This window comes from Lontra canadensis, unplaced genomic scaffold (genome assembly GCF_010015895.1).
Source record: "Lontra canadensis isolate GAN:19392208 unplaced genomic scaffold, GSC_riverotter_1.0 scaffold2, whole genome shotgun sequence".
Taxonomy (NCBI): domain Eukaryota; kingdom Metazoa; phylum Chordata; class Mammalia; order Carnivora; family Mustelidae; genus Lontra; species Lontra canadensis.
In genome coordinates, this window is record NW_022630996.1 from 49,231,444 (window position 1) to 49,243,746 (window position 12,303).

At 33.7% G+C, this 12,303-nt stretch overlaps 1 protein-coding gene across 3 annotated transcripts in view; it reads left to right on the plus strand.

Moving 5' to 3' along the window:
* SNX13 (sorting nexin 13) overlaps window positions 1-12,303 on the plus strand; it is a 132,666-nt gene that overhangs the window by 61,903 nt on the left and 58,460 nt on the right. For all 3 annotated transcript variants that reach the window (XM_032873811.1, XM_032873792.1, XM_032873801.1), the window contains exons 6-8: window positions 6,473-6,594; window positions 6,682-6,783; window positions 8,020-8,108. In XM_032873811.1, the coding sequence (XP_032729702.1) occupies window positions 6,473-6,594; window positions 6,682-6,783; window positions 8,020-8,108 (313 nt within the window). The remainder of the gene's footprint in view (window positions 1-6,472; window positions 6,595-6,681; window positions 6,784-8,019; window positions 8,109-12,303) is intronic.

Sequence of the window (12,303 nt, forward strand, 5' to 3'; positions counted from 1 at the left end):
TGAAGCCTTGGAGCATAGGATGTAGAACTAGACTTCTTATGTAGTGATACATTTCACTAAATGCCATTTCCTTTAATGTGGTTATATAAAACTGCATACCTAAGATTCTTCTCCATTTCTTCCAATTTGTTTGTAACTTTAAGAGTCAGGAAGTTTTGTGTTCTTATTAAGGTAAAGAAAACACTGAATTGAAAATTAAGAACCCTGATTTATTTTTTTAAACAAAACCTTGATTTCACTAGCTATATAATCTAGAATAAGTAATTTAAGTCTGGAGCTGTAATGATAACAACTTGTAATTATTTCAAATCCGTTGAAGTTCTAAAATACTAAGACTCCCTGGTGAGGTCAGTACTAATCTTGGTTTGTTTTTATTTTGCCAGTCATACCCTGTCCTCAAAACATGGGCTTATATACTCCGTAAAACCTTACAATTTGAATACCATTTGGGGGGTTATTTTTTATAGTGTCTAATGTTGGTAATTAGATTTAATTTACTTAGGAATTAAAGTACTTTTCTAGTCTATTATTTTACCAGTAGGAAGTCTTAGAATAGGATCATAATAAAGTTTTTATACCTCTTTATATTTCTATGTGGTCAGAAAGAATGCTTAGTTTCAGACATAAAGGACATTTAGTAGACTAATCTTATTTTGATGGTTAAGTCTTCTATCAGTGAAAACTTAGAAATTTTTATTTGATTATCCAGATGACTGCTTTTCTTTACAGAATGTGGAAAACAATATATTTGTAGTTTTAGAAGTCTACTTTAAATTTTCCCACCATGGTTGATTTTAAGCTATTGTCAGGAAGTCACTGAAGGTGGAACTAGAAAAGAGATGTGTACATTTTGCTGTCCCACTTTTTTTTTCCCTCCAACTGTGAAGAGGTGCAGCCAGTGAAGGGAGCAGCAATGAGACTTGTTTCTTTGTGTGGTTGCTAATTTAGTTCTTGTAAAAGAGGAATTTTCTACATATATTTGAGGATTATGGTAGAGAGTAACAATAAATTTCATGTAAGTTCAGGAATGTTGTGAAAAAAATGTTACCTTCTTTTATACTTAACCTTATAATTTGATTTTTTAAAGTAATTTTAAAAGGGAAACAGGTGCTGTAGTGAAGTGGTTATGGTAACATGTATTATGAATAAATTGAGATTGGAAGAAGGGCAATTCTTTTAATGTGTTTAGAAGCAAGTTTACAATTGTGTGCCTTAAGAATCTGCTCAAAATTGAATTTCAGGCTGAAGTTTTTGACATGATAGCAAAGTATTCCTTCAAGGGCTCCTGAAGGATGGAAACAAGTAAAGGTTTATGTATTATAAAGAGTATATCCTTTCTAAAAGGGAATTATGAGAGGTAAGTTACTGCCTGATTTGGTGGCTCAAGGAAGAAGGGATTCTTCTTTAGGACAGACACCACCTGCTTTCAGCAAAAAATATCTGTGGATCAGTTGATCAAAAGCCCTCTACTGGAATAAAACTCTCCTTAAAATCTTCTCAAAGATGCTTGCTTGTTAAAATCTATACAGAAAAACTAGGAATTATACTACAGTAAAGTTTTTTTTTTTAAATTGCCAATTTTTTTTTTTTTACATAGAAAAATATACACACTTATACACACTATGCAATTTATAGTCCCCTTTTTACTGTTTTCAAATAAGGTCTTAGTAGTCATTTCTGAGAAAAAATAGTGTGGCATCAGGAACATAACATTTATTATAGGATTGTTCCTGTGGGAAAATCATTTTTTATTTGTTTCATTTTGATAGAAAAGACCTTTTCCAGGAAAGTATTCTGCCAAGAATGTGAAGATTACATTTATTGCCAAATCCAACTACCCACTTCTCTAGTCAGGCAAGTCTACTCATGGTGACCCTTGCATATACCATGCTCATTTCCTCCTTTTGCTCATTCCTAAATCCTTTCTTTCTCCCATTTCAGAGACATTCATTAAGATTTGTTTTAAGTGTAGCTGCCTTATTTAATACTTTTAAATTCTAACATATCACTTAATTAACTTCTCCTTTGTGTCTGGTTATCATGAACAAAATTTTAAGTTGTTTTTGGCACGGTCCCAATTCTGGACTACTGTAGTAGCAATTTTCTTAACTTACTTTAGCCAGAATTCTCCATTCCTTTTCGAAGACATACTGACCCATGCCCGTAGCATTAAAGCTAGGCGAGGACACCACTTTCTAGTACTTCTGTCCACTTCTGTGCCTGGGTCCTGTCCCTAGAAAATCTGATGCACTTGGTCCCTAGTGTGAGCTGAACATGTGTGATTTAGAAGAAATAAGTAATCAAGCATGTTAAAAAAAAATTGTATTTGTTTCTGAACCCATGTATCCCAGTTTTACTTTTTTATTATAGTCATCACTTAATTTACTCCTATGTGGTTGGAGGAAGTGTGAGAATGACAAGGTCGTTTCTGTAAAAACTAAGGCATTTGCTTCAGAATTTTACTCAAGCTAGTTGAGAGATAGATTGCAGTTGATTCAGGTTTGCAGGAGACAACTAATGAAATATTGGTAGAAAGTCTTAAAGGACTCTGCATTCAGATTTATTCAGAAGTGTCATTAGTTGTCATGCCATTTAAAAGAAACTGGATACTATAACTGTTGCAGTGTTGTAATGTTTTATTAAAGACAAAAGCCACATTAATATCTATTGGCAAAACCTTAGTGAAATAAAAGGTCTTAGTCTTATATTGAAAGATTTATATAATTTAAGTTAAAATGAAATATATTCATGACTCTTTTGATCAAATATTTTGATTTACTCACCAGTTACCAATTTCCCACGTACTCTGTGTGTGTGTGTATATGTGTGTGTATTACACATGCTTAGATGGGTGTTCAGGTACTATAATCATGGATACTTAAAGTTCTAAGTGTCCTTAAAGAGAACAAACCCTGGGAAGTGAGGTGATTTGCTGAATTTCACAACAAATGAAATGGTGAATGTTTTACTTGAATTAGAGACATATATATGCCAATCCAGTGCTCTTTTACAGAAATCCTTAATTGATTTTGGTGTATTTTTTGCATTACTGGTGATGAGTTGTACATTGCTTACAAAGATGGAACCAGTGAAGCAATTTATATACTCTCATTGTCAGCCCATGTGTATGGAATATTCATTGGATTTTTTTGGTTATTAGCATTATATAGTTTAAGGATTTAGAAAGGCAAAAGGAGCTCCTCACTTTATGCTCTATTTCAGAACTTTAAGGAGTAAAGAGTCTGTCATAAGCACCTCATGTTGCCTTTCTCCAGGAGGCACCTATTAACAGTGTTTTGACCCTGAAAGAGGAATCAGTAAGTCACTATGTATCAAGTGTCTCCAATGTTCAATACATTATTTAGCCACAGGAGATACCACTGTGAATAAAATGAGCACAGAATAAAACTAAGTCTCTCGCTTCCTGAGATTTTTATCAGCAGTTGAGTAGTTGAATTTATCTCACCAGTTAAATTATTTAACTGTAGGTTGAAAGTGCTGTGAAATGTGACAAATTTGGTGCCATGAGAATGTATAACTGGAGATCCATACCTAGTCTGAAGGAATATGGCAGAGAGACAGAAAGCCGAGGGGCATTGAAGGCTGCCACGTGGAATAGATATTCTAGATGAACTCTGAAGTAAGTGGGAATTGTCAAGTCAATGTTGGGGAGAGCAGGGAAGTATGTGAAGAGTGGGCCGGGGTGAGCAAACTTGGCAGAGGGATTAGGCTGTCCAAAGGCTCTGAGATAAGGGATATATTTGAGAAATGGAATTAAAGCCTATAAGTCAGTAGAACAGAAAGGAAAGAAGAAGGTGGAAGAGATGGTGATGCGGAAGTAAGCATGGACTTCCTGGGTATGCAAGATCTTAGAGAAAGTAGTCATGCTTAGCCTGAAGATCGATGGGGAGTTATTGAACAGTTTTTGAATTTCTTATTTTGTACTATCATATTTGTATATTTAAAAAATCACTCTGGCTGCTCTATGGAAAACAGAATGGAGAGGAGACAAAGGTGGATGTCGGAGACCATTTAAAGTAAAAGGCCAAGAATAGAATGCTGGCATTAGGGATTGAGATAAAGGCATGGAAATATATGTTCAGAGAGGTGTACTTGTTTGGTTTTTGCTCTTGTACTTTAAGAAAACTTCCTTACTTGTTTGCATCCGTAGTTAACTTCTGTAATTCTTGAAACTGTTCTATCAAGATACATAAGCTTCAGGGGCCTACTATGAATTTTAGGTTTTCAAGGTAGGGTTGAATATTTTACTGATTCTCTTGGTCATATAGGAAATAATGTTCTCCTATATTTAAGTTCAGGAAAGGAAATCTTATAATAGTAGTAATATGAAAGTGTAGGTAATAATCTAGGTGCTTTTATTAGAATAGGAATCATGTGGGGGAATACTTTAAACAAAGTGAAAAAGAGCCTTGACCATAAGGGTACTTGGATGGCTCAGTTAGTTGAGCGTCCCCACTCTTGATTTCGGCTCAGGTCATGAGAGTGGGCCCCGCCTTTAGCTCTGTGCTGGATGTGGAGGCTGGTTTTGATTCTCTCTCCCCCTCTTCCTTCCCCTTACCCCACTCTAGTGCTAGCATGTTCTCTTTCTCTCGCTCTCAAATAAATAAATAAATAAATAAATAAATCTTTAAAAAAAAAAGTCTTGACTATAGGCATAATTTAAGAATAATTGATACTGAGAGCTCTACTAGAAAACTACATATGGATCAATAGAAGAAAGTGTGGCTATTATGTAAATTGAATGACTTTTTAATTGTTTTTTATATTCATGTTCCATTTAGTATGTATTTATCAGTACACTCTAATTTTAGAAAGTACTTCACTGTCATGAGAATATTTTCAAATTTTGTTAAGACAAATACTACTAGAAATTGTTAGATGTTTTCCTGATTTACAAAGGGAAGCAATGTACTACTGTTGTTCTTACCTTCCTAACCTAAAAAAGTTCCTTTGAGTTGAGACTTATATTAAATTTGTACATAATAAGTGAAAGTGAGTCAAGCAAAGGGAAAATGATGATCTTAGGTGGAGATACAGAATACTGCTCCTGGTTTTTTCCACCCTCAAACATATTTGTGTATTGAAAGTAGAAATCCCTATTTTAAATATAAAATAAATTTTATGTATTTTCATTGCTTATTTATTTTCACTTTTTGTCAATGTTATATCCTTTCTAATGAGTTGCGATGGGTTTAAAATGCCTTCTAAAATTAGTAAATTTTATTTTGTTTGAAAACTTCAATAAATTGTATAAATAACATTGTACCATGAAACAAAACAGATATATTTTGAGAGATTATATATTCAGCTTTCTTCTAAATTTGTTGGAATGACCCTTTTATGGATAAAATGAGCAATGGCCTGTACCAACTGAATTCTGTTATAAAATTCTTAGATGTGGATGATTTTTTACCAATAATTCATGTAAAAACTTTTGAAAGATGCTTATACAGATTGTGGTTTTTTGTTTTTTGTTTTTAATAAGTGAAAAGGAGACTCTAGAGACTGCTAGGTTTAAATTTTCTTTTTGGTTTTATATTGACTCCAAGTATTGTTACCAAAGTTAATATATGCTTATGTATGATGGCTCTTGTAGTATTTTAAGTAATGTTAACCCCTTCTCAGATCCCTGAATACAGGTTACCTCTTTAATGTTAATTTTTGTGTTCATGTACTTAATAATTTACTCTTTCTTCCCACATGTGTAACAAAATTATAGTTGTGTATTTAAAAAAAGATGAGTGTTAATAACTTGTGTTTTTGAAAATAGGCATCTGTTATATTCCTCAAAGCCATTAACACCTTTACGTTTTCTCTCAAAATGAGACAGTAATCAAGTTAATTTCTTCACAGGCTTCTTTATTATATATATTTGGTTAAATAACAGTGAATTATAGTATACTTTTTCTTTGCTCCTCTGCTGCCCAGCATCTTCATGAATAAATAGATTCTTTTATTCTATTTGGTATGTTCCTAAAAAGGTAAATTAATTTGAGTGCTAATTTAAGGAAAATTCACCAAAAAAACCCACTTATTTAAAAATATCAATCCAAGGAGAGGTGTAAACTGCTTTTGGCTTACTGTTTTATTTGTTACTATTTCACTGATGCACTAAATTAGCAGTGTTTCTTGAGGTTTGTTACTTTTAAGGTAGAGTAATAGGTAACTTAATAAAATTAATAATCACGTTTTTCATGAGTATTGTGGTATTTTGTATCATTCTTTAAGACCTATTATTCCAAATGGTCAAGTGTTCAAGTGCTAGTATCTGCAAACAGAAACCACTTAGACTGATACCAAAGGTATTTGGTTCAGAATTGGGCTGTATAACTAAGAAGAATGTAGAGAATTCAGAAAGGGTTGTTTAATTAGTCGTTAAAATTAACTTACTTTAACTTTTTGATAAAAAAAACATTTATATAATGCTTTTATCTAATGTGTTTTTTATAAGGTCAAAAGAAATAGACTGGCAACCTTATTTTACTACACGTATTGTAGATGATTTTGGCACACACCTACGAGTATTCAGAAAGGCTCAACAGAAGATAACAGAGAAAGATGATCAAGCAAAAGGTAATACCTTTATTCCCTTTGAAAATTAGGACTTTATTTAAAATATGTCTTTATCATTCTTTATGTCTTATTCTTTTCTTTGTGCAGGTACAGCAGAAGATCTGGTGGATACTTTCTTTGAAGTTGAAGTTGAAATGGAGAAGGATGTTTGCCGTGATCTAGTGTGCACTTCTCCCAAAGATGAAGAAGGTTTTCTTCTCAGTTTAACTCTTTGGAGAATAGTAACCGTTCATATTGGTTAGAGACAAGTTAGCAGAGCCAGGGAACAAAATACGGGTAAAGGGTGAAATTATTCTTACAGGATGGGTAGCATAGTATAGGCACTATTCATCTTATTTTTTAACTCTTAAAAGTAGTTTTCAGATTTTTTTCTCTTTTTTTAAAAGTCATCTTTAAAATTTAAAGATGGTAATTAAAGATTACTTCTCTTCTTTTAAGATAGAGCAGGCACAAACAATTTATAACTGTAAATTTACTTTTTAGGATATATAGTAATTTATCTTCTCCTTGAATTTATCAATTCTACTTCAAGAGTATACCTATTACCCTAAAATATTTTCTAAGAGAATGAGTATAATGATTTCAAATACATTTTATGGAGTAGAATGGACTTGTCTTTTCTTTGTGAGAGGTTAAACTGGGTAAGCTTTCACTGAGGAGGTTATCTTTTCCTAGTTTTGTAGCCTCTCAGAAAGAGTCTTTGCTACTTGGCGCATTTTGGATTAACAGGATCAGCTATATAATTCTATTCCCAGGAAGTGTCAGCGTATGAACTACAAAGAGGTTGTTCTAGTTGTGGAAATTGTTTTCTTCAATTTTTAAATTGTGCTCTTCCTCTCCTTTTTCTTCTTTTCTTTATATTTACACTACAGTTGAATTTTTAATTGTCATTTCATTAACACTGGCATGAAATAATAGCTAAGTCTAAGAAATAGTTACAGTGATTTGTAGTACTTTCATGTAAATTGAGGAAGTAGTAAAGTAGAAGAGCATATTCTTTTTCTTTTCTTAATTACCTACCGGTATAGTGGAGGTTCTTTCTTGAAAGAAGAATTACAGGTATATTTTAAAATACGTAAATAGCTTGTAAGTATGCAAAGATAATGTGTAGTAGAAGCGTAGAATATGTGGTACAACCATAACTGTTTTGGGGCAAAACACTTTGATAATTGAAGTTTCTCAGTGATTCAAAAACACAGTAAAACTGAGCAGAATAAAAAAAATATTAGTTTGATTAATGAATCGTTACTGTTTAGAAAATAATGAAAAAATTTAATCAATACTGATTTGTACTAATTAATTATTAAAATAATAAGCTGCTATAATTGGGAAACTACTTATTTATGCCTTTATGTGTTTTTTTAATCATAAATCGGTGGAGATTTTATTTTCTAATGTTATTATAGCTAGCTTTTTCATTTTTAGGATTCCTAAGGGATTTGTGTGAGGTCTTATTATATTTATTGCTACCTCCTGGAGATTTCCAGAACAAGATCATGCGATACTTTGTCAGGGTAAGCTTAAACTCATATCAAATAAATGGCTATAAAGAAACTTTGTATCGTAATTCTCAAAATATTTGGTTTCAGGACCCCGTTAAATTCTTAAAAATTATTGAGGACCTCAAAGTGCTTTTGTTCACATGGGCTTTATCAACATTTACTGTATTATAAGTTAAAACTAAGAAATTTTGAAACACAAGACTATACAGGCACACATTCCATTACTTGATTTCTATCATCACACCATCATGTTCCTTTTTGAAAATATCACTCTGTGCTTGTCTCCTTCCATCCCCAAGAGATCCCTGGACAATACTTTGAGAACTGTTTGAGTTAGAATTTGGTACGGGGATTTTGGGTTATAGCAAAGATACGTTTTAAATTTTGTTTAATATAGCTTTACCTATAAACTTACTGGAATTAGGTTAATTAAAATAACACTTTTGGATAGAAACTTAAAAAAAAAACTAAGCACCTATGATTCTGCTTCTTATGATTAGAAAATGAGTTAAAGTAGATGAGAACAGTAGTCTTGGACTTTTTATTCCCCCGATATAAACATCAGAGTAAAATTCTATATACAGGGGCACCTTGGTGGCTCAGTCAGTTAAGCGGCTGCCTTCAGCTCAGGTCATGATCTCAGGGTCCTGGGATCAAGTCCTGCACAAGGCTCTCTGCTCAATAGGGAGCCTGCTTCTCCCTCTCCCTCTGCTTGTACTCTCTCTTTGTGTCAAATAAATAAATAAATAAACAAACAAATCTTTTAAAAAAAATTCCATGTACAGATGTAAAGGAATAACACTCTTATTTTGATTGCTGGTTGTGACTGAGAAATGCTTGCTAGCTAGGTACAACCCTTATGCTGGTTGAATGGGTAAGTGTCTAATTTATATGAAAATGAAAGCTTAGGATCTTTTTGTCTACCATCCAGCTAAATAGATGCCAATTCCTGAGGTGTGCTTTTATACTCGTATGTTATTATTTAAGCAATACCAACAATTTCTTAGTACCTACCTAACTTGAGTTCAGTACACTTCTTAAGTAGGGTGGTGGTGCTGTGAATTGAGTAGTAAACGCTTGGTTTTGATGGGAAATATCTGATAAATGATGTATTGTTAAGACCAATTATTTGGGCCAGTCATTATTAAGGGCGGTAAATACCTGACACGTATATCACTAGATTCACATCTGCCACTGAAGGAGACACTGCTGATCAGTTACAGTACTCATTTGTGTTGAGTATTTGTTCGGCAGCAGAATCTTTATCTACCCGGTTCACTAGACAGTCGCTACTGGGCAGTGTCTCCGCAACTTTCACATGGCTGGCAAACTTTTCCCTCTTGAAATTTTGTCTTTGCTTGGGTTCCATGTCATTGCTGTCCTGATTTTTCTCTTCCTTTGGTCTCCTTTTTAGTCATTTTTACATGTTTTAACTCCTCTTGTATTTAACTTTCAAATTTACAAGTTCTTTAGGCCTGAGCCCTCTTTTTGCTCACCCATTCCTGTGGCTTTAAATACCTTCCAAGTGCTAGTGACTTCCCAATTTATATCTGTCCTACAGACTTTCCTTCTGAACTTTAGGTGCCTCTGACTAGCTGCTCACTGAAATTGCCATTCGATTAGCTCACAGTCCTTTTAAACTTTAAATGTTTAAAATGGAAATCTTACTCTTGTTTCCATGTCCTGTCTTGCCTTTTAGTCTCCTCTCCATCCTAGTAAAGGCTGTGACCATCCAGCAAATATTTCCCATCTCGAGTTCTTCCAGAGGTTTACAAGGACTTTGTTTACCTTTCTGGTCTCTGTGCCATGCTGTCACTGTATTCCAACTATGCTGTCTTCTCCAAAAGTGCCATTTTCTCCCTATGTAGGGCCCACCTCATACTCTTTTTTTTTTTTCCTGGTCAAAATGATTCCCCATATTCTCTTGGCTAAGGTGTATTCACCCCTCATATCCCACTTCTTCAGAAATGCCTACCCTGACCACCCAATCTAAAGTGCCCTCATAATTCCCTATTGCTGTAGGTAAGTACACAATTTTTTTTTCCTTCAAAGCATATACCATATTTCAGTATTATAATTTACTTACTTGATGCCTTCCCCCTCCCTGGTGGTACTGTAAGGCCCACTAAGACACAGGCCCTATCTGTATCATCATCATGTACCTTGTGGTTATCACAGTGCCTGGCACATAGCACATACCCCGTCAGAGAATTGGTTTTAATGAGGGGAAACTTTTTGCCCTCCTTGCTGAAGGTGCACATATTGCTGCAGCTCCCGAAGATGAAGCTGACTCTTAGGAGACATGAATGAAGATCTGCCTTGTTACATGAGATTATCATTTAAAGCAAGTAGGGTTATTTAAAGAGCAAATATGTTTTGCTGTAGATTGGTCTGTCTTTATGGTTGAATCTGATTGTGTGTAGTTACAGAGTCCTGCATTCAGCAAATCAGGTTTTTCTCTTTTAACTTGGTAATTCTTTATCAGTTTTCTTTTGTTGGTAATTTAAGTTTTCCTAAAGATGGTTTTGTTCAGTTTAAATAACAGGTTAAAGAGTTCTTACTTCTTTCCTTTATATGGGTCTTTTATAGGAATTGTACAAATCATAGCATTTGACTACAGTAATTGCTATTTAATTGTCTTGCTTTCTGTCCATTATCACGCTTTATTTATTTAAAGATTCATGGCCTCAGGGACTTTGTAGCTTTTCAGCCTTCCTATTTGACAGCTGGTGCTTTTCTTAAGGTAGAAATTACATGGAAATGGCTACTTATTTTGGAATATTTAGAGCTCTCACTAGAACCTGTATAGAAATTGTTGAGTCATATGATTACATCTTGACTAACCAAACCCTTTCATGAGGCAAATTAGAAGATCAATGTAATTTTCTAAGACAGACTGACTAATTGCATTGACTAATGAGAAGCACTAAATTTATTCACAGTTATTACCCACGTGCTTTTTTTTTCTTACTTTGAAAAGAAACTTTCAAGAAACATAGTTTTGTTTATGAATTTTCTCCTTACAAAGCACACTTTAAAATTTGAACATATGTGGCCAGAGAGAATTTGAAGGAAAGAATTATGTAAATAATATAATTTTTGAGAAGTTGGAGACTAAAACTAATCTTAAAAGAATAAACAATTCCTCCTCCTCCTCCTTTTAAAAAAGATTTTATTTATTTACTTGAAGAGAGAGACAGTGAGAGAGGGAATACAAGCAGGAGGAGTGGGAGAATGAGAAGCAGGCTTCCCACTGGGCAGGCAGCCTGATGCCGGGCTTGATCCCAGGACCTTCAGATCATCGGATCATGACCTGAGCTGAAGGCAGATGGCTGACAATTGAGCCACCCAGGCACCCCTAAACAATTCCTTATAATTTGAGATTGTAAGATGTCTCAAAAGATACTTCTAAAACTTAATGGAACCATCCCACATTAGATGTAGAGATTACTGAAAAAATTAATTAGTAAAAATAAAAAATAAGTAAGAGGTACCTGGCACCTCTTGGTAAAACATGCTACTCTTAATCTGGGGTTGTGAGGTTGAGCCCCACATTGGGTGTAGAGATTATTTAAAAGATATGAAGAAAAGAAAGTAATTAAATAATTTAAAAAAAAGTTACTGGAACCTTCATGAGTGCCTTTTGGAAATGTTAATTCATCATTGGTAATAGTTTTCAGAGACTTACACAGCTTACAAAAGTAGAGTTTATATAAAATATCTCTCTAAAGGAAATTAAATGAAGGCTGCCTTTTATGAGATTATATCAGAAAATGGACCAGATAAGTTAGAGATCTTGATAAAAGGAATAAATTGGCCCTTTAACTAGAAAAGTAAAATATCCTGTAAAAGTTACAGTTACTTAGTCTTTCCAGTTTTCTTTAGAAATGGTATTTCATAGATTTATGTTTCAGCATTCATAAAAGAATAAAGATTAATAATGGGTGAAGTTGTGGTATTAATAGAATCAGCACTAAACTCTTCATTTCCATCCCTTTACTATTTATGTAATGCCTGCCATGTTGAGGAATATGACCTTGAGTAAATAGTTTTGAAGATTGACAAATTAGTAGATCACTTGACAGGTGTCATTCATATGCAGAACATTACTAGATAGTGGTAGCGTTCTAGAGAAGTAGAAAACAGACAATTACATAGAGGATGATAAGTGACAAATCCCATAAATTCAGGGCATGGGTATATTTTA